General features: G+C 45.2%; 2 protein-coding genes across 2 annotated transcripts; one reads left to right on the forward strand and one right to left on the reverse strand.

Annotated features, from left to right (window-relative positions):
• Positions 1–250: 250 nt before the first annotated feature.
• Positions 251–2,642, reverse strand: slc25a44a (solute carrier family 25 member 44a). The gene is made up of 3 exons (XM_079567766.1): positions 1,921–2,642; positions 1,641–1,768; positions 251–505 (listed from the first exon to the last, which is right to left on the reverse strand). The coding sequence occupies exons 1-3, from the start codon at positions 2,552–2,554 to the stop codon at positions 314–316; spliced, it is 954 nt and encodes a 317-aa protein (XP_079423892.1). The 5' UTR covers positions 2,555–2,642; the 3' UTR covers positions 251–313.
• Positions 2,643–7,110: 4,468 nt separating this feature from the next.
• On the forward strand, positions 7,111–19,790 carry ireb2 (iron-responsive element binding protein 2). Its single transcript, XM_079567212.1, has 22 exons — positions 7,111–7,179; positions 8,170–8,256; positions 8,400–8,565; positions 8,636–8,773; positions 9,414–9,656; positions 9,986–10,055; positions 10,128–10,311; positions 10,424–10,563; positions 10,710–10,881; positions 10,982–11,082; positions 11,234–11,350; positions 11,488–11,647; positions 11,938–12,073; positions 16,060–16,144; positions 16,223–16,379; positions 16,628–16,752; positions 16,827–16,931; positions 17,087–17,229; positions 17,312–17,459; positions 17,562–17,684; positions 18,638–18,823; positions 18,956–19,790. Exons 1-22 carry the CDS (start codon positions 7,155–7,157, stop codon positions 19,064–19,066), a joined length of 2,922 nt encoding a protein of 973 aa, XP_079423338.1. The 5' UTR covers positions 7,111–7,154; the 3' UTR covers positions 19,067–19,790.
• The last annotated feature ends 880 nt before the right edge of the window (positions 19,791–20,670 follow it).

Below are 20,670 nucleotides of genomic sequence, written 5' to 3' on the forward strand. Positions count from 1 at the left end.
TCCGACTCCCATTCTTTTAAAATGAACAAATGCCCTTAAAATAAAGTCAAAGCACAATTTATGACACATTTCCATCTGTGGTCACATTTATACATAGGGTTTTCCACCTCAAAGCCATTTACATCAAGGAGCCCCTTAGAAACTCGCACCACAGGCTGAGTAAATACTGGAGAGTGTCTTGCACAGGGACACAATGGCAGTGTGTGTTTGCTCGTTGTGGGAATCAAACCGCCAACCGGGTAATGCTGGAATATTTAGCTCCTGTCGCCCCCACTGCTTAATAATAGTTTATTCTTTCACATCTTTGTTTGAGTCACCAGTGTCTGGTTTCGACCAGCTCTGCTCTCAGGCTCAGCCTCTTCAGCGTCTCGTAGCCCACCACGATGAGCACCGAGGTGGGGGTGGAGGACATGACCCGGGCCGACAGTCCTTTGGTCATGCCCCACACGCCCTCCTCGGCCATCAGCTGCTTAAAGGTCCCGATGACAGACGAGCGACCCTCCACCTGCAGCAATGAGACGAGCAGTGAGTAAAACCATGAGTCGCCAGAGAGTCGTCACAGTGTTGAGTTACAAAAACAGAAAACGGGCTTTTATGATGTGTTTCCATGTCGCCCACGTGGTTATACTCGTCCACTATTTATAAATACAAATGGACCGTAGTTGATGTGGGCGGTGATCCTACAGACGCAACACGAGATTTTATGAAGAAAATACTGCCATTTGATGTAGTTTTGAGGTGCCAAGGCAAAAACTGGAGGAAAGAAGCAGCTAACAGACGAACTATGAAGGCTTGGATAGTGCTAACAGCGGCTCAATGCTAACAGCGGCTCAATGCTAACAGCGGCTCAATGCTAACAGCGGCTCAATGCTAACAGCGGCTCAATGCTAACAGTGGCAAAAATCACCTTTCCCAACAGCCGTCTGAGGTGAAATGTTAAATCTCGCAGGACGTGCCTGTTGTAGTGAGGGCTGTCCTCTGCTCTGGCCAATCAGAGGCACCAGTCTGTTCACGTCACTAAAGTATCCGTTCAGAGCTTTGGACCTGGGCTGACCTCTGTCTCAAAGCTCGTACCTGGTTGACCCTGGTCTGGCCAGTGGAAACACGGGTAGACCTGGCACTGGGCTTTTTTACAATATCAAGTGAATTTCTACACTTTGAAATGAATATTGCTGGCCAGAGGAGCCATGCAGGTTGAATATAGTTGAATTGGACTCCACCGTTTGTTTGTAGAATTTATAATAGTACTTCATCCCTATCAAAGAAATGAAGACAATTTGTTCTACTTCAGTGGTTCTCAAACTTCTCACACAAAGTATCCCTGGTTGACTTCCCTAGTACCACCTCATTAAGTATTTCACCTTCATGTACCACGAGGCCGAGATCAAGATAAAACAGGGTCTAAAATATGCTAAATGAAATATAAACCGTGTATAAACCAGAAAACAACACGTTAAATTTAAATGCATTGCCAAAGTGTAAATTAAATCATCCTCATTAAATGGAATAAAGTTTGAAATTGTAGATGACCCTGAGCAGCACCTGAATAAGTTTGATTCCATATATAAATAAAACATGCATGTTGTCAATACTGCAACTTTATCACTATTATTTGTGTTTGGGTTCGTATTTGTGTTCACCTGGACTCTGGCCCGAACCACGTCCATGGGGTTGGTGATGGTGGAGGCCGTGGCCGCAGCCATTGGTCCCGCGATCGCCTGCAGAATCAGGTGAGGACAGCTCGAGGGCGCGAGGTACGACAGCTGCTCTGAAGTAGCAAAGTGCAAAGGTAAGGGTCAAATGAAGCAACAGTGGAAATACATCGAGTTTCAAAACACATCTTCAACAGTGTTTCTGACTGATGTGAACTGTCAGGGGCATTACAGTCAAACAGCACACAGTAAGTGGGGGTTTATTTACCTGCATAAAAATGGTAAAAAGGCCACCAGAGCGCACTGTTGGGGATGTAGGTCAGCAGTGAAGCCACGTAGCCCCTGTAAAACCCTCTGAACCCGTCCTCGGCGAAGATCTGCACCGTAATGTCTCGCGTCTGCCCGAACGACAGCGTGCGCTTCGACGACGCCAGCATCATCTTGGGCTTGGCCTTGAAGCGACTCAGGTGCTCCCCTTGTCCTTGCATCATCAGGTGCTGGGACACGATGTCTATGGGCACCGTGATGGTTTGTGCCACTAACGACGCGGCACCTCCGGCGATGACAGACTTCACCGTGTTGTTTTGGGAGTAGTTGGAGACGTATTTCCTCACCAGCTCGTACGTGGTGATATAGGCCTGTCCTGAGATGAGGGTGAACGTGTTGACCATGAAACCGCGATACAGTCCGCAGACGCCCTCGGCTTTTAAGATCTTGCAGAAAGCGTCGATGGTCCCCGAGTACAGGGACTTTCCTTTCTGGACCTGCAGGCGTGTCCGGATGAGGCTGAAGGGGTAAACCGTGGCCCTCGTGGTTAAAGTCATGAACACGCCCAGGGAGTAAAACTTCCTCTTGTCCAAGTCCTCCCATTCAATGATCTTTATAGCACCTTTCTGCTGCATTGTGCCAGACAAAGCAGCGCCGCGGCTCCTCAAAGTGTAAGACCCCAAATGACATCCATGTGCGGTAGAGAATCTCCAACTTCCATACCTGGAATAAAAAAGAAAAGAAGTTTGCAATAGATGTGTAACAATGGTGTATTAATAATCATTCAAAGACATATTCAAAGTTCATCATGTTGGTCCAGAATGACACTTCAGTCTTGACCATGAAATACAGGTGTGTGACCAGTGGGGCTGCACAATGAATCCATGGCCATGTGATCATTTCTGTAGTAAAAATCTGTCTTCAAAAGGATTTGTTATGTATAAACCCTGTAGACTCGACCTCCACAAACACGTTCTGCGACACATGTGGTGCTTGTGTTGGTTAAGCAGTTCATATTTCAGCCGTCTCTCAAATGTTCGGCTCATGTCCTGCTCTAGATGTGCCTAAAGTGCAGCTGGACTCCACAGGGTGTTCATTATAACATCGCAATTTAATCATGCTTGAAACATGGAATCATTGCAGCTATATTTCCCCTTCAACTAAGTTTTGCTGTGTGGGATGTGGATTATTGTTGCTTCTATAATCCTTGTAATAAAGACATGATTCATAAATAGTACAATGCCATGACTAATATTAAACTATGAAAGGCCAAATGGCAATTTCCTCTGTTGGCTCAGGACAGTAAAACATCTGCCTCAGACATCTTTATTTGTGCATGCAGTTAAAAGTGCTCTGTGCTTTATGAGGTGCACCTTTATATTAAATACAACGTTATGTGACGGACACAGAATCTGAAACTGATGCTCCACGACACAATATATTGTCATGAATTCTGGACACATTTCAAACTTGATTATAAAACTAAGAATAAAACTTACTTGATACAGATTGTTATACTCCTATAGGGCGAACCCCGTCCCTTCTCCATAGTATTATCCTAATTTAATGCAGTTTTCAAGGCATAATCACTGGACTTTAAATGTTATCATGAGGTTTAATCTCACTTCTGAATAACCTCCTGCTCTGTTGCAAATTCAGGCACAAGATGTAGAATCGATAAGTATCTGGAAAACTGTTTTTCTTTCTACAACCCGAACACAGAAATGGTTCCCTTAGCTGAAGTTTTCCTCTGTTGGCCTCAGTTCTCGTCTGATCCTGATGAGCCTGGCCTGGCATGGCCTGGCATGGCCTGGCTCATGTGTTACAGTTGTTTCATCAACATAACCTAAAACCCCAGCACAGAGAGCAGACGTGTGTAAAGAACATACAGAAGAGGTTAACCTTCCTTACACATGGTTTTCTGTTCAAATGGCCAGTGGACCCAACGTACTATGAATAGATAAACAAAAACTGACATTATGCATCATCTTTACTAACTTCCTTCAGGTGAGCAGTAAATCTCACTTCCTCTGGGTCACGTGACAGAGCAGGCCTTCCCTAAAGCGGTTTGGCAACACTGTGTGAATGGCTGACTCTGCACAAACCTCTTCATATCATGAGCAACACAGCAGTCTGACAGTGAAGCTTCAGAGTAACTGTGTTACCAGGACTGACCATTGTAATCAATGTGATCATTCACAAACATCACAGTTTAACTGTTATAAGAGGGAGATGCTGTGTCCTGCACGTGCCTGTCCACACAGGCCCATTACAACAAACACAGTAAAAACTACATACATGCATGATGTATGTTTACACTGAGAAGTGGCAGGACAGAGTTTGGCATTTAGGAACATTGTGTACTTTGTAGAATTACACAATCTTACAAGAATCATTTAGCATTAATCATGTAATCATTTGGATCGATGCTTCTACATTATTGATCTGCTGTGCCACAGAGACCCCCCCCCCCCCCCCCCCCACCCCACAGACCCCCCCCCCCCCCCCCCCCCCCCAGAACATATGCAGCGGAGCAAAGTAAGAGGAAATGTCAGAAACCAGTGTTTTTGTAGCGCAGCCACGTGACCCCCCGGAGTGACCCTTTTACAGCATTAAGAATGTAATAAAACACATTTCGCACATCTCTCTGGTGTAAAGTCACAGACCTCTCTGGTGTAAAGTCACAGGTTTGTTCGGAGTGTCCTTTACGCCGCGCAGGGAAACACGTGCAATGTCACAGACTGTGGTTAGCATGCTAGCCTGTGAGCAGAGCTAGCTCTGTAATAAAGCTCCTCATTCAGGAGATCTACGGAGAATAAACCCACCTCAGGGAGAGGCGTCCCGTCACTGAGGGTCACTGATGTCCTCCGTACGCCTCACGGGGCTGTGCGTGTCGGTCACGGCCTGCAGCGCTCCGGGACAGGCCCGTCCGTGTCTCCCGTCCATTACTGTTACCAAACACAGAGGTGAAAGGTCACGGAGGGGCGGGGCCATTAGACCCACGCACCAAACAGAGAGAGAGGTGAAAGGTCACGGAGGGGCGGGGCCAAACCTGTCAGCAACAACAACCATGGATCTATAATAAGACAACAACATGTTCACATTTTACATGTCACTCCATATTTATTTCATCACAAAACATGAAGAAAGCGAATTCTATAATTTTTCAATTTTTATGGAAAAATAAAACTCATTACCTGAAAAGATCTCAACTAGTAAAAAGTTATGACAAGGGTGGGATCAATGCTCTTGACTTCGAAGCCATGGTCGGCACGCTCAAAATTAAATGGTTGAAATCTTTTGTGATGCACAAAGATTCCATGTGGTTTCATATCCCAAATTCCTTATTTAAACATCTAGGTGGGATTGAATTCCTACTGTGTTGTGATTTTGAGATCACCAAAGTACCGTTAAGTCTATCAAAATTTCACAAACAAATACTTCATTTTTGGAAAATGATATTTAGTCATAATTTTTCACCTCATAATTCAACTCTGTGGAACAATAGAACGATTTTAATCAATAGAAAATCTATATTCATACAAAACTGGTTCGAGAAAAATATTATTTTTATAAGAGACTTATTGGATAGATACCTAATCTGCGAAAGGAAATTTTTTGATAAAATTTGTAAATCAATTCCACAGTCTTTGATTCAGTTAATTCAAAACACACTTTTGTATTCTCAGGTAACAACTGCACTGCCAAAATTGAAGATAAATGACTATAATTTAATAATAAGTTCATCAACAAGTGGCAAGGCAAACAATTTACCACGACTATAATGGAACTTCTTTCAGGAAATTGGACTGTTCAGTCATGAAGCAAAACTCAAGGCACACCAGTTTCTCCTAAAGTGAAGGAGATTCATTTTAAATTAATAAATAATGTAAACCCTGTGAACCAACTTCTTGAAAGAAGATTTAAATTTGATGTTGACCCATGTACTTTCTGCAACCAAGATGTTGAAACTACTTATTTATTTTTTGAATGTCACTATTCAAATGTTTTCTGGAATGATGTCCGGAGTTGGATTCATGTAAAGCTTAGTTTCCCCCCTTAGACACGTCACACGTTTTGCTCTATATGGACAATTTGGACCCTTCATTATCAGATGTCATTAATATTATTGTGCTTTTAGCTAAATATCATATGGAGGGTTAATAAGCCGTCTTTTCCCTGCTTTATCAATGAATTTAAAATGTTTTACAGCTCCCTAAAAACACTAAAAGACTGGAAAACTGCACGGACAATCAGCCACCAACTTTCAAAACTGCTTTTATTTTAAAAGATTTTGCTCCATTATTGTAAATATTTGACTTTGCTGAATGCTTTGTGTTTTGAGAGCCTTGTTCGCCCCCGAGCCTTTGTTCAAGTCTCAGCGAGAGTTTGTATCTGTTAATAAAAAAAAAAGAAAAAAAGATTATTTTTTTTTCTTTCACATTTTACATAGTTTTGGTCATGTGACAGGGATACCGGCCTTTGTAGATCCATGAGGATGTGTGTGTGTGTGTTTGGGACAGTCACAGCGTCACGAGGACGATTAAAACACCTAAAAAGACACATCTTGTCTGAGAGCAGCTTCTCCTCAGACCTGAGCGTCTCCTCCACAGAGGTCTGGTGTAAAGTCCTCTCACAACTTCCTGATCTCATAATAACCACAGAACAGCATCAGTGGATCCTTGTGCAGGAGCAACATATGTGGAGTTTACTTAGGCCTTGGAAATGTCACCAGTAACATTGAAATGACAAAGTATTTGATGTATGTACATTTTCCATGGGTTTATTACCAGGATGATCAGACAGGACCAGGTAAGTAGAGGTTCTGCATCCGGACCCAGGGCAGGAGCAATGAGGATAACTAAGTCATGTTAAATTCGTAGCAGTTTTGGGTGGAAAACTAATTAATGAATAAGTATATATGACTATCAGTAATGTAAATGAAGCTTTGGCTGCTCTGATGGTCAGTGTTCAGGTCAGATAGATCACATGCCCCCCCCCCCCTCTGTGTGCGGGACTGTAAAGCTTTAAAAGAGGCTTCAGGTGGATTATACTTGTAATATAATGTTGCAATGTTTATTTGACCCTTTATTAATTACCTGAGGATGGCGCACTTCCTGATTGGCAGGATTTGGCCGAGGAGGCGGGGCCTCAGATCTCTGGCTCCTGATTGGTCGGCTCCGTGGTTCCAGTTCGCTCTCGTAAGAACGGGTCGTGTTGATTTCAGAAGTCATCATGGCGCTCCCGTCCCGCAGCAAAGGTAAAGAAACGGGTCTTCTGTTACTGTGGACAGGATACAGCAGTCACGCGCGCAGGGTTAGGACACACGTGTCGTCAGCCTCACATTTGTGTGTGGTTTGTCTTGAAGTGCGCGTCATGAGGCGCTGCGTCTCTCTGTGATGTTTGAGCTAACAGCAGCTAGCCTCCGGATCTGCCCGGCTTCACACGCGCACAAAGGCTTCACCGTGGGGATGTTAGACTAAAGGAAAGCACGGCTCTGTCCGCGTGACGCCGGGGGTTTCTCAGACATGGCGTTTAGTAACCGGCCCGCAGTGTCGAGCCGCACAGGGAGGCGTCTTCAGGAGATAAGCAGGAGTTAGCGGAGCTGCTCGCCTCGATAAGAGCTGCGAGCTCCAGCTCTCCTCCTGCACTGTTAACAAGACTCTGTTACCTCAGTGTGTGATCAGGGTTAATGACTTCAGTGTGATCAGGGTTAATGACTGTTTAAATGGATGTCTCTGTATCACCGTGATCACGCGCTCCATGTTCAGGATCAATAACGTAAATGACGTCTGATCAAAACAAAAGACCGTCGGAGCAGCTCTGCCATCTGGTATCTGACTCTCTCTCTAAAATGGCATACATAAGGTTAGATTTTCTCACAATCGATTATAAAGACCTTTAAAAATATGTAATGTTGAAAAAACACTTATGGCTGAATCAACTAGCTCGAGTAATCGCAAGTAATCGGTTAATGACGTATTCGACGAGCATCAAACTTGCAACATCTCTCTCTCTCTGACTGAAATACATATGTACAGATTGTGTCAGCCATGCACTATGTCCAGTACTATGGGTTAATCATGGAAAGTAGTTGTTAGTCTCTCATTCCACTGTAAAGTCAGTTAATCTTCCTGATCAGTCTGTGTTTAAGTATATGTTGAAAGCTGCCTTTAATCTGGTAATTCCATGTCTTATGTTTCGACGTCCTTTTCTGTGACGACTGTTCTTCCCATGTGTCATTTCACAGAGCACCCGTATCTCCACCTGATCGACACGATAACAGATGGTGAGATCAAATTCTTCAACCCAGAGAAACTAAACGATGCGAGATACGGTGAGTCAAAGCTGCCGCACGACGTCCTAATGTTTCTGTTAACATGTCCCAAACTGCTGCTGGTCTAATGCCTCAGACACACTCCTGTTTAAGTACAGTGTTTAAGATGGTTTACATCATCAGTATCACTTTCATATTCTCAGACAAGCTGCCTCTGTCCATCCGTGTCTTACTGGAGTCTGCGATTCGAACCTGTGATGGATTTTACACCAAAGAGGAAGACGTGCAGAGCATCTTGGACTGGCGGCAGCAGCAGAGCCGAGCCGAGGTGCCCTTCTCTCCAGCTCGAGTCCTGCTGCAGGACTTCACGTAAGTGTTGCACCTGATTAGAGCCAGTGTCTGAAACCTGTGGAAACATCATGTGTGTTTTGTTTCACAGTGGGATTCCTGCCATGGTGGACTTGGCAGCGATGAGAGACGCAGTGGCAAAGCACGGCGTGGATCCGTGCCTGGTCAATCCTAAGTGTCCCACAGATCTCATTGTAGATCATTCACTACAGATAGACTTTAGCAAATGGTAGGTCTGCACAACCCACATGTTTGTGAGCTATTATGTTGTATGTAAACCAAGTGGAGTAATGTTTATGCACAGGGCCACACACAGGCCACACTGGGCAATTTTAATTTGGGCTTTTCATCATTGGCACCAATTATAATCTAACACATTTTTTCTTACTCAGATAATGGAGCTATTGCTGCAGAGCTGAAATTAAAAGTAAAGCCAGCTCTGTCTAAAGACGTCAGATCATCTATTGTAACATTCACTTGCTCTGCATCCAGAGAGCAACCATGAATTGACCTTACTCTGAACTGATTAACTAATTTAGTCATATTAATACATTTCTGTTTGTCTTAGCGAACAATCAGTTATACAAGTTCACTTTCATGATGATGAATTGGAACATTATGAAAAGCTCATAACGATCTGCATTCCTTTCCTAGAGCACACAGCTCTATGTTGAAACAAAAATGTCACTGTTCCATATTTCCATAATTCCGTTATTGTTCGTCTGTGTGAAATGTGGTTAGTATAATATATTGCTCAGTATTATTGTGATACTTCCAGACGTTTCTATAGTGGTGTGCCTAAATTATGACAATAATCTGGTCTGAAAACCCTCTGCACCCGCTGTAAATGTCGTTTCTTTTCCTCTCAGTGCCATACAGAACGCTCCAAACCCTGGAGGGGGGGACAGTTCTCAGCAGCCCCAGCCCGCCTCTCGCCCCTCAAGCTGCCGACCTCAGCCCAGAGCAGCCTCTCACTGCGGGGGACAGAAGGGCTCCTGTGGGAAAGCCTCCTGTAGTGACACCCCCTCCTCCCCGGGACGGCCCCCGACCTCCGTCCAGCAGATCGAAAACACGCCGCTGCTCTGCCCCTTCCACCTGAAACCAGTCTCTGAGTAAGCCTCAACACACCTGTGTGCGCATGTGTGAAACTTAAACCTTTTGTACCCAATGTTTGTAGCTGGGAAACTTAAACTCATCTATGAAGAGTTTGGATGTTAGGGCTGCAGCTAGTGGTAAATAAACCAGCTCCTTCTCACATTTATGGGAGGGTCTCGTACCATGAGCTGCACAAGTCCAGTGCTTGTGCTTTAGGCTGTAGCACATGTGCGTTTGTGGAGTGAGTTTGTTTTCTGGCTTCTATATCTTTTCTTACTCTTCACCCCCTTCACACCACACTCTGATGAAGCCACCTGGTTGATTTATTTATTTCATACTTTTGCAGACCTGAAACTGCTTTGAAAAACCAAGAAATGGAGCTCAACAGAAACAAAGAGCGGCTTCAGTTTTTTAAGGTATAAGATTTACATGATTAAAGTATTTATCCATTAAACGTTAACCACATCATACTCTCTCCCCGGCTGCAGTGGTGCTCGAAGGCATTTAAGAACGTGAATGTGGTTCCCCCGGACGTCGGGGCGGTGCACCAGGTCAATCTGGAGTATCTGTCTCGAGTGGTGCAGGTCAGCGACGGGTTTATTTACCCCGACAGTGTGGTGGGCACCGACTCGCACACCACCATGATCAACGGCCTGGGCATCTTAGGCTGGGGTGCGTGTGATTTCACTGTAGTAGTAGTCGGACAGTGGCTACTGTTCGTAATACAGTTCATTGAAAATCAGCCCGAGCTTTGACCAGATGTTTTTATTTACTCTTCACGCAGGCGTTGGTGGAATAGAAACGGAGGCGGTGATGCTGGGGCAGCCCGTGTCCTTAACCCTCCCTCGGGTCGTGGGTTGTAAACTGGTGGGCTCCATCAACCCCCTGGCCACATCTATAGACATCGTTCTAGGCATCACAAAGGTGAACCTCAGTGTTTACCTGAGAGACTCAAGCAAACCAGAACTGATTGGATCTGTGATTAACTGCGCCAGTGTTGGTCTGGGGCGTTTTGTGTATTGATAATAAGCTGAGGAATGAGATGCTAAACTACTGTGTGCCGTTGACAGCACTTGCGACAGGCTGGGATCGAGGGCAAGTTTGTGGAGTTTTTTGGACCTGGAGTTTGCCAGCTCTCCGTTCCCGATCGAACCACCATCGCCAACATGTGCCCCGAGTACAACGCCACGGTCAGCTTCTTCCCCGTCGACCGAGTCACTATGAAGCACTTTACAAAGACAAGTGAGTCCAAAAAATATCTACAGGGACGACGGCCGTGAGGGATTAGCTTCTCCAGAGTCGGCAAATGCTTTTTTCAAAATTATGTTTTTCCCACTTTTAGATTTTACCCCAGAAAAACTTGAACTGTTGGAGTCTTACTTGAAGGCGGTGAAACTTTTCAGAAGTTATGAAGACTCGTCGGAAGATCCTGAATATTCAGAGGTAGATATACTTTCAGTATTTAGCAGCAGTTACAATAAATGTGTCCATTCATGCAGTAATAATTTGGACATTTGAGTGTTTGTAAAGTAACACCTGAGTTCTTTTTAACCTCATCTATGGCGATGTCTAAGCTGCATTCCTGTCTGTTCAGGTGATCGAGATTAACCTGAGCTCCATGGTTCCTTATGTGAGCGGACCCAAACGACCCCAGGACAGAGTTGCCGTCAGCAACATGAAAGAGGACTTTCAGAGGAGCCTCGATGAGAAGGTGCCTCACACTTTATCCTGAGCACAAGTGACAGGCGATATGACTCACATGGATGATGATTTCTAATGCTCTACAGCCCCGTTTAAGAACTTGTGCTGAGATTCCTTCCCCTAAAGTCCTTTGTTTTTAAATGTAAGGTTGGACTCCGGAGCTTTCACATTTCGAAGGAGAAGCAGCAGACCCGAGTGCCCTTCACTCACTGCGGGCAGGAGTACAGTCTGTGCCATGGCTCTGTGGTGATCGCTGCCGTCATCAGCTGCACCAACAACTGTAACCCCTCAGTCATGCTCACAGCAGGTAAACTGAGTGCAGAAATGCCAGCCAAAGTTAGGATGATGTTAAGCCACTGAGGCTGTTACCCCAAAGCATGATAATCTGAGGGAAAGCATTTTTGTAAGCGCACTCTAATCTTTTCTTAATCTGACCTACGTTAACACAACCACGTGTTAAAAGGTGCAGCGACTTTCAGCATGAAGGAAAACGCTCCTTAGTGACGTGTTGTTTAATGAATAAAACCAAATGCGTCCGATTCTGAGCAGTTTTCCAGCCTTGCATCCATTTTGAGCTGCCTTGTTGCTGTTTCTCAGGGTTACTTGCCAAAAAGGCGGTGGAGGCGGGGCTGGTGGTGAAGCCTTACATTCGGACCAGTCTGGCTCCTGGGAGTGGGATGGTCACTCACTACCTCAGCACCAGCGGAGTCCTGCCTTACTTCAACCAGCTCGGGTGAGTCCTGCCTTACTTTAACCAGCTCGGGTGAGTCCTGCCTTACTTCAACCAGCTCGGGTAAGTCCTGCCTTACTTCAACCAGCTCGGGTGAGTCCTGCCTTACTTCAACCAGCTCGGGTGAGTCCTGCCTTACTTCAACCAGCTCGGGTGAGTCCTGCCTTACTTCAACCAGCTCGGGTGAGTCCTGCCTTACTTTAACCAGCTCGGGTGAGTCCTGCCTTACTTCAACCAGCTCGGGTGAGTCCTGCCTTACTTTAACCAGCTCGGGTTAGTCCTGCCTTACTTTAACCAGCTCGGGTGAGTCCTGCCTTACTTTAACCAGCTCGGGTGAGTCCTGCCTTACTTCAACCAGCTCGGGTGAGTCCTGCCTTACTTTAACCAGCTCGGGTTAGTCCTGCCTTACTTTAACCAGCTCGGGTGAGTCCTGCCTTACTTCAACCAGCTCGGGTGAGTCCTGCCTTACTTCAACCAGCTCGGGTGAGTCCTGCCTTACTTTAACCAGCTCGGGTGAGTCCTGCCTTACTTCAACCAGCTCGGGTGAGTCCTGCCTTACTTCAACCAGCTCGGGTGAGTCCTGCCTTACTTCAACCAGCTCGGGTGAGTCCTGCCTTACTTTAACCAGCTCGGGTGAGTCCTGCCTTACTTCAACCAGCTCAGGTGAGTCCTGCCTTACTTCAACCAGCTCGGGTGAGTCCTGCCTTACTTTAACCAGCTCAGGTGAGTCCTGCCTTACTTCAACCAGCTCAGGTGAGTCCTGCCTTACTTCAACCAGCTCGGGTGAGTCCTGCCTTACTTCAACCAGCTCGGGTGAGTCCTGCCTTACTTTAACCAGCTCAGGTGAGTCCTGCCTTACTTCAATCAGCTCAGGTGAGTCCTGCCTTACTTTAACCAGCTCGGGTGAGTCCTGCCTTACTTTAACCAGCTCAGGTGAGTCCTGCCTTACTTCAACCAGCTCAGGTGAGTCCTGCCTTACTTTAACCAGCTCAGGTGAGTCCTGCCTTACTTCAACCAGCTCGGGTGAGTCCTGCCTTACTTTAACCAGCTCGGGTGAGTCCTGCCTTACTTTAACCAGCTCGGGTGAGTCCTGCCTTACTTTAACCAGCTCGGGTGAGTCCTGCCTTACTTTAACCAGCTCGGGTGAGTCCTGCCTTACTTTAACCAGCTCGGGTAAGTCCTGCCTTACTTCAACCAGCTCGGGTGAGTCCTGCCTTACTTTAACCAGCTCGGGTGAGTCCTGCCTTACTTTAACCAGCTCGGGTGAGTCCTGCCTTACTTTAACCAGCTCGGGTGAGTCCTGCCTTACTTTAACCAGCTCGGGTGAGTCCTGCCTTACTTCAACCAGCTCGGGTGAGTCCTGCCTTACTTTAACCAGCTCGGGTGAGTCCTGCCTTACTTTAACCAGCTCGGGTGAGTCCTGCCTTACTTCAACCAGCTCGGGTGAGTCCTGCCTTACTTCAACCAGCTCGGGTGAGTCCTGCCTTACTTTAACCAGCTCGGGTGAGTCCTGCCTTACTTTAACCAGCTCGGGTAAGTCCTGCCTTACTTCAACCAGCTCGGGTGAGTCCTGCCTTACTTTAACCAGCTCGGGTGAGTCTCGCCTTACTTCAACCAGCTCGGGTGAGTCCTGCCTTACTTCAATCAGCTCGGGTGAGTCCTGCCTTACTTTAACCAGCTCGGGTGAGTCCTGCCTTACTTTAACCAGCTCGGGTGAGTCCTGCCTTACTTCAATCAGCTCGGGTGAGTCCTGCCTTACTTCAATCAGCTCGGGTGAGTCCTGCCTTACTTTAACCAGCTCGGGTGAGTCCTGCCTTACTTCAACCAGCTCGGGTGAGTCCTGCCTTACTTTAACCAGCTCGGGTGAGTCCTGCCTTACTTCAATCAGCTCGGGTGAGTCCTGCCTTACTTCAATCAGCTCGGGTGAGTCCTGCCTTACTTCAACCAGCTCGGGTGAGTCCTGCCTTACTTTAACCAGCTCGGGTGAATCCTGCCTTACTTTAACCAGCTCGGGTGAGTCTCGCCTTACTTCAACCAGCTCGGGTGAGTCCTGCCTTACTTCAATCAGCTCGGGTGAGTCCTGCCTTACTTCAACCAGCTCGGGTGAGTCCTGCCTTACTTCAATCAGCTCGGGTGAGTCTCGCCTTACTTCAACCAGCTCGGGTGAGTCCTGCCTTACTTCAACCAGCTCGGGTGAGTCCTGCCTTACTTCAACCAGCTCGGGTGAGTCCTGCCTTACTTTAACCAGCTCGGGTAAGTCCTGCCTTACTTCAACCAGCTCGGGTGAGTCCTGCCTTACTTTAACCAGCTCGGGTGAGTCTCGCCTTACTTCAACCAGCTCGGGTGAGTCCTGCCTTACTTCAATCAGCTCGGGTGAGTCCTGCCTTACTTTAACCAGCTCGGGTGAGTCCTGCCTTACTTTAACCAGCTCGGGTAAGTCCTGCCTTACTTTAACCAGCTCGGGTAAGTCCTGCCTTACTTCAACCAGCTCGGGTGAGTCCTGCCTTACTTTAACCAGCTCGGGTGAGTCCTGCCTTACTTCAACCAGCTCGGGTGAGTCCTGCAGTGATGTCAGCAGAGACTCGTTCTCTATACTTAAAATGAAGGAAGATACTGTTTATACACATTTCCAAATCGCCTTAAACGCCTTTGAAATAAACACCAGGCTTCATACGTTAGCGTTGGGAGAACTGAATATAGTTATCTCAGAATTATGTTGTTGATATAAAAGTAGAAGAACTGTTGGAAGCCAAACTTACTTGAAAGTTAACCAGAATGTATCATAAGAAATAGCTACTGTTGTCACGCCCTAATGTACTGTGTGTGCAGTCTGTGTGTGAAGCCACAGGCTCCTGTTTCACACAGAGGTATTGGCCTGGAATAATCCCATCTCCTGAGGCTCTGAAAGGGGAAGTCTACACTTCTCTGTGGCCTTACTGTAACATGACGGGTTATTATTGTACAGGAGAAGTGAGAAGGTGTTAACCTAAGGAATCATCATTACATCCCTGACCAGAAGATTTACTGATCAGAAGTGATCACATTTCACATCAAATGTTGAAACAATGAAATGTGACATTTACTAGACAATAAAGCTTGATCTACATCTACAAAACTGGCCAAATAAAGAACTGATTTAGTCCTGAAAAAGTATGTTGTTGTTCTCAGGTCTTCCAGACTGACCTGATCTCAGTACCAAAGATAGAAGTAACAACTGTGTATGAAGGTGTTGAGGATAATCCAAATCCTTTTCAAATGATCCAAGTTCTGAGTGCTAAGTAATTGCTAAGTTTATGGAGATACACCGTAATCCAGTGTTGAACCTCATGCACCCACAGTGACACTAGTACTTAAGTATACAAAGCATAAAGTATAGAATGCAACTGTCCTGTGTATCAATATAGCTTAAACTACAGTTACTATAACTTTACTTTAAAAATAACTAAAAATCTGAACCGTAATATGTAGAAACTGCATTTGATCCTAATGTGTTTTGTGGTGCCCCCCCAAGGTGGGATGGGGTATAGCCTGTTAAACACACTCAAAACTACTATTAATAATTGAGTTTAGATGTAATGGTTTAATTGTTGCCGCTGGGCCGAGCTCCGGCTCCGTTTGCTGTTTTTATTCCGTTGTTGAATGAACAGGGAGCGATGCCTCTGTGTCGACTGTAGACGACTGTGGCACATGGTTCTTTTACTCATTGTTCTTGTTTAATACGAGACTGTTTTTTAATATTATACAAGCATTTTACTTTAGATGATTGAGTGTAAACGTGGCATCTGAGCTCACTGCTAAATGGTTTGATTTACCATTGAGCTTAATGTAGGTTCAGTTTTCAGATTTCCTGTGCTCGAATAAGCATCTTTTAACACCTTGGTGACGGAGAAGCCACATAATCCCACTGATGTCATAAATATCAACATGTCAGACTTGCATTTAGGCTTCACTATTCATTTGTCTTTGGACCAAATGTGCTTCTGTTGCAGGTTCGAGGTGATCGGTTACGGCTGTGCCACGTGTGTCGGAAACACGGCTCCTTTACCTGAAGCTGTGGTTGATGCCATTAAACAGGTTCGGGCCTCGCCGTCCGTAATCCTGCCACTTCTGTGCAATCGCAAATGAAGTCTTAATGAATGTTTTGTGTTCCAGGGGGATCTGGTGGCCTGTGGAGTGTTGTCGGGAAACAGGCATTTCGAAGGGCGGCTCTGCGACTGTGTGCGGGCGAACTACCTGGCCTCTCCCCCGCTGGTCGTGGCCTACGCCATCGCCGGAACGGTGGGAATCGACTTCGACAAAGAGCCTTTAGGTAAGAACAATAATAGCTTTGGTTTAAGTCTAAGTCCTGGACCATTTACTTTACGGGATTTGAAGGGATTTGGTTTTTCATGTGTCAGAGAGACTTGTACAGACTTGTTGAAGCCGCAGGTTAAGAAAAGGACATTTTTAGGTCATTTTAACGTGTCCCGAGCCTGGATTAATGGATAAATGGAGTTGAATTGTGCCAGCAACAGCATATATTCACGGTTCTCTAAAGATTTTCTGGTTTCCTCTCAGGTGTGACGTCTGAGGGAAAGGAGGTGTATCTTCGGGACGTTTGGCCGTCCAGAGAAGAGGTGCAGCAGACCGAAGAGGACTCTGTTATAACCTCCGTCTTCAAGGAGCTCAGCGGCAGGATGAAGGTCCGAACCTGCTCCATTTCTTTCTTTCGATATTTGACTAGTTTTTATAAGCGAGTGTTATCCTTGATTCACAGAAAGGGAACACATTCTGGAACCAGATTGAATGCTCCGATTCAGCGCTCTTCCCGTGGGATCACAAGTCCACATATATCCGTTCTCCGTCCTTCTTTAGCAAAATGGTGAGTTGTTCATCTATCGCGCTGCAGTTGAATTTACAGTTCTGGAGAATATTCATACGTTTGTCAGAGAAAAGAGGCGTAAATGGCTTTGTATTGTTTTACTGTCAAGACACACAAATGCAGGTGTGGGTAATGATATGTCAACTGCGTTTTAGAGCAAAGAGATGTCCCAGCCCCCGTCCATAGAGGGCGCTCACGTCCTGCTGTTCCTCGGTGACAAAGTGACGACGGACCACATCTCTCCGGCCGGCAGCATCTCCAGAACCAGCGCGGCCGCCAAGTACCTGCAGAGCAAACGGTCAGTGCGGTTATGGGACAGTGTGAGCCAGCGTTAAGGGGCCGCAGTCAAGGCAGATCTGGTGTATTTCTCTTTTCCCCAGACTCACCCCTCGGGACTTTAACTCGTACGGGGCCCGAAGGGGAAACGACGCGGTGATGACGAGGGGAACCTTCGCCAGCGTGAAGCTCCACAACCGCCTGGTCGGGAAAAACGGCCCCAAGACTGTGCACGTTCCTTCAGGCCAGACGGTGAGTGCGAGCTGTGTTTGAGTGTGTTGGTAGTTCTAAATATGCTGTAGACGATGTGTTAAGAGAAGACAGTTTAAATCCATGTCCTTTTTTAAATTCCAGATGGATGTGTTTGACGCGGCAGAGCGATATCAGAGAGACGGGGTCCCGCTCGTTATCTTAGCCGGAAAAGACTACGGCTCTGGAAACTCCCGGGACTGGGTCGCCAAAGGACCTTATTTAATGGTAATGCATTTATCAGCCCAGCAATGGAACTTTCCTCTCAAAAGGAAACAAACTCTAATGTTTTGTTGGACCACCTTTATCTTTGTCACTCTTTTTTGTTTTTTGCCGTTTTTCTGGCGAAATATAAACTTGGTTATCACATACAAATGAAGTAAAGTCTGAATTGGTCCATATGAATGTTTTTTCACAGCAGACTGTTCAGTAGAAGCGAAAACACGGCAGTCATCGCTAGCTTTAGCATGTAGCATGATGCTAATATGAAGCATTCTCCGTTATTTATGTGTTTATGGGCTGTTGAACAACTTTGCTCCGCTCCATGTCTTTGTTTCTTCATTGGGTAGAAAACTGCATTCATAATTCAGCATTTGTTAAAGTAGTTTTGGACAAATTAGTTGTTGTTTTTTGTTTGAAGCAGTTGAGGGAAAACATGGGCGATTTCAGAAATGCCGTCTGTGTCCATGGCTAAGTTTTTTTTTAATGAAAGACAATCTCCCTTGCAGTAATGATCCAATAGGAAGCTCTTACCTGTTTGCTAAGTTAAAAGCCTTGTGCCCCTAGTAGTGAAATAAAATACGTTTTGTTCTTTATCTTGAACATACAGTGTGAAAAAGCTATACAACAGTTTTATCGATTGTGAGCTTGCAGGCAAGTTTCTGTTAGCATTAACGTTGGGACACATGCTTTATACTAATTCTTTACAGAGGTGAGAAAACATGTGGCCAGACAGTATGAAATGAAGGCTTTAGATTTGACTTCTGACAGCAATGTACCATGTTATATTTTCTCTAACCACAGCGCGTGTCTTATTACTTTTGTAGACCGTACGAGATGGTAACAAACCCAGGCGTTTAGATCAACCACCATGATAGTAATTCATTAGTGACACGTATGACAAACCGATCAGATACAACGATAAGACCCTCTTTGTCAAACATACCTTTATTTCCCTCCAGGGCGTCAGGGCCGTGATCGCAGAGAGCTTTGAGAAGCTGCACCGCAGACAGCTGCTGGGGATGGGCATCGTGCCCCTGCAGTTTGAGTCCGGAGAATCTGCAGAGTCCCTGGAGCTCAGTGGGAAGGAGAGGTTCACCATCGAGCTGCCCGAAGAGCTCTGTCCCAACCAGCCATTCACCGTCAAGGTACAACCGACCGGGCACTATTGATATGTACATGTCAGCAAGAAATATCACATACAATACAAGACGCGAAGTCCCATTTACTTCAAACATATTTATCTGCTTGATTGTAATATATTGTTCTTGTGTCTTTAGACGAGCCAAGGGAAGTGTTTCCGCGTCACAGCACTTTTTGAGGACGAGACGGACATTATTTGCTTCAAACACGGAGGACTCCTCAGATTTGTGGCTCGGACGTTACTTTAAAAAAAGCAAAGAAGAACTTCATGCTTTAATGCCGGATCATCTGCAACATTTGACTTTTCCCCTTCTTTGGCCTGGAGGAGAATTGGCCGCTTAAATCACCAAGAAGATGCATGACTGTGTCCGTGGAGATGCATTTACAGACCGCATTACTTTACACATGACTGACATTTGTAAAGCTCAAATAACTCGTGACTTCCTCCACAGAGTTTTATCCAGAAGTGAGTTTCTTGCTTTGTGTGAGGGAAGATCAGGACGATGCGTTGAATTCTTTGGCAAAACAATCCTGCCCGGAAAGGCGACTTTGGTGCTCGATAATTTGTGTAGTTTTCCCATGAGTTCAAGTAAATATATGAAATATAGTAATTTACAATTTGGAGAATTTATTTTGATGAAGAATAGTAAATATGACTTGGACTTGTCCCATAATCGGTGGCCTTACTGTAATAAGTCAAGTTTAAATGTCCCAGTACAAACAAACTTTGGTTTTCTGTTAGAATTGATCACATTTTCTGAAAGCCACAACAAAGCCAAACTTAATGGCTTAAATCATAATATGAATGTGCACAAAGCGAATGCAGAACCATATCAATTATTAAAATGTTCTGGAAAGAATATATTTTAGTAGCTCAATTGAAGCGTGCATATAAATGGGATCATCTAAAATAATCTTGAATCATTGTCTTCTGCAGTGAATGAGACTCCACTCAATTGAACAAGAACAATATTCCACCATATTCAAAGAGTTTGGTTCATCCGTAGGAAAGTTTCCCCTTGTTCAGTTGTAAAAGTATCTGAATGAAAGTGTTTTACATAACCCTTCCCTACATAATTTGTAGGACACAAATGTGAACATACTTTCTCTTGGTCCATTTAACTGCTCTGACTAAAACGTTTCTCTCTGAAAGCACTTAAACTGTCCTCAATGAAAAGATTTCTAGCTGTTACTTGGGCATGTTTTCTTTTTCTTGGTGTATTTTCCTCAGAAAAGAAACGTAATCTTCCCTCTCTTCGGTGCTCTTTCAGGCCAATGTACGACCTGCATTTCATAAACCAGGATTTGCATTGACTCTTGCGTCCAGGCGTGGGGGGGGGGGCAGGTACTGGAGTAATTTGAACACATTTTGAGGTGCTTTCTATTCCACCTGCCCATCGTTTGTCCCATTGTCCAAAGCAGCCTCCGTCTCAGTGTGGACACTTGTTTCCCCCCTTCTCATCTTCTCAAATGTATTTAACTATTGCAGAGCGCATGACAAGGTACAAACTAACAAAGCTATTTATTTAAGACTATTATCACAGTTAAGGTTTTGTTGCAAGGTTTTTTTTTTTGGGGGGGGGCATTGTCAATGAAAAAGTATGTACGTCTTGCCAAAACTGCCAAAGCAAGTGGAAATGAGTTAAGTAAGAATGAATGAAGTTTGTTTGTTTGTGCCTACAAAGCAAAAAGTACCATCTTACATCAGAAACATTTACCAGACACTTATTTTTGAGTAGTTTTGACTAGTTAAGGGTTGACTTAACATTTAGAAAAGTCTGTTTCAACAAATTTATTAAATTTGAGGAAAGATCTTCTGGACACTTTAATTGTCTTTACTCCTCAGTGTAAT

Source organism: Gobius niger (assembly GCF_951799975.1).
Source record: "Gobius niger genome assembly, chromosome: 12".
NCBI classification, from domain to species: Eukaryota; Metazoa; Chordata; class Actinopteri; order Gobiiformes; family Gobiidae; genus Gobius; species Gobius niger.

What these genes read in the sequence shown, in the direction of transcription:
- slc25a44a (XM_079567766.1), bottom strand. Translation starts at nt 2,554, where the DNA reads ATGCAGCAGAAAGGTGCTATAAAGATCATTGAATGGGAGGACTTGGAC. An exon ending in TTTTTACCATTTTTATGCAG is followed by an intron (nt 1,769 to 1,920) that starts GTAAATAAACCC and finishes TTGCTACTTCAG; the next exon opens with AGCAGCTGTCGTACCTCGCG. An exon ending in TGGTTCGGGCCAGAGTCCAG is followed by an intron (nt 506 to 1,640) that starts GTGAACACAAAT and finishes TCATTGCTGCAG; the next exon opens with GTGGAGGGTCGCTCGTCTGT.
- ireb2 (XM_079567212.1), top strand. Translation starts at nt 7,155, where the DNA reads ATGGCGCTCCCGTCCCGCAGCAAAG. An exon ending in AGCGGCTTCAGTTTTTTAAG is followed by an intron (nt 10,056 to 10,127) that starts GTATAAGATTTA and finishes CCCCGGCTGCAG; the next exon opens with TGGTGCTCGAAGGCATTTAA. An exon ending in CTTCGACAAAGAGCCTTTAG is followed by an intron (nt 16,380 to 16,627) that starts GTAAGAACAATA and finishes GTTTCCTCTCAG; the next exon opens with GTGTGACGTCTGAGGGAAAG.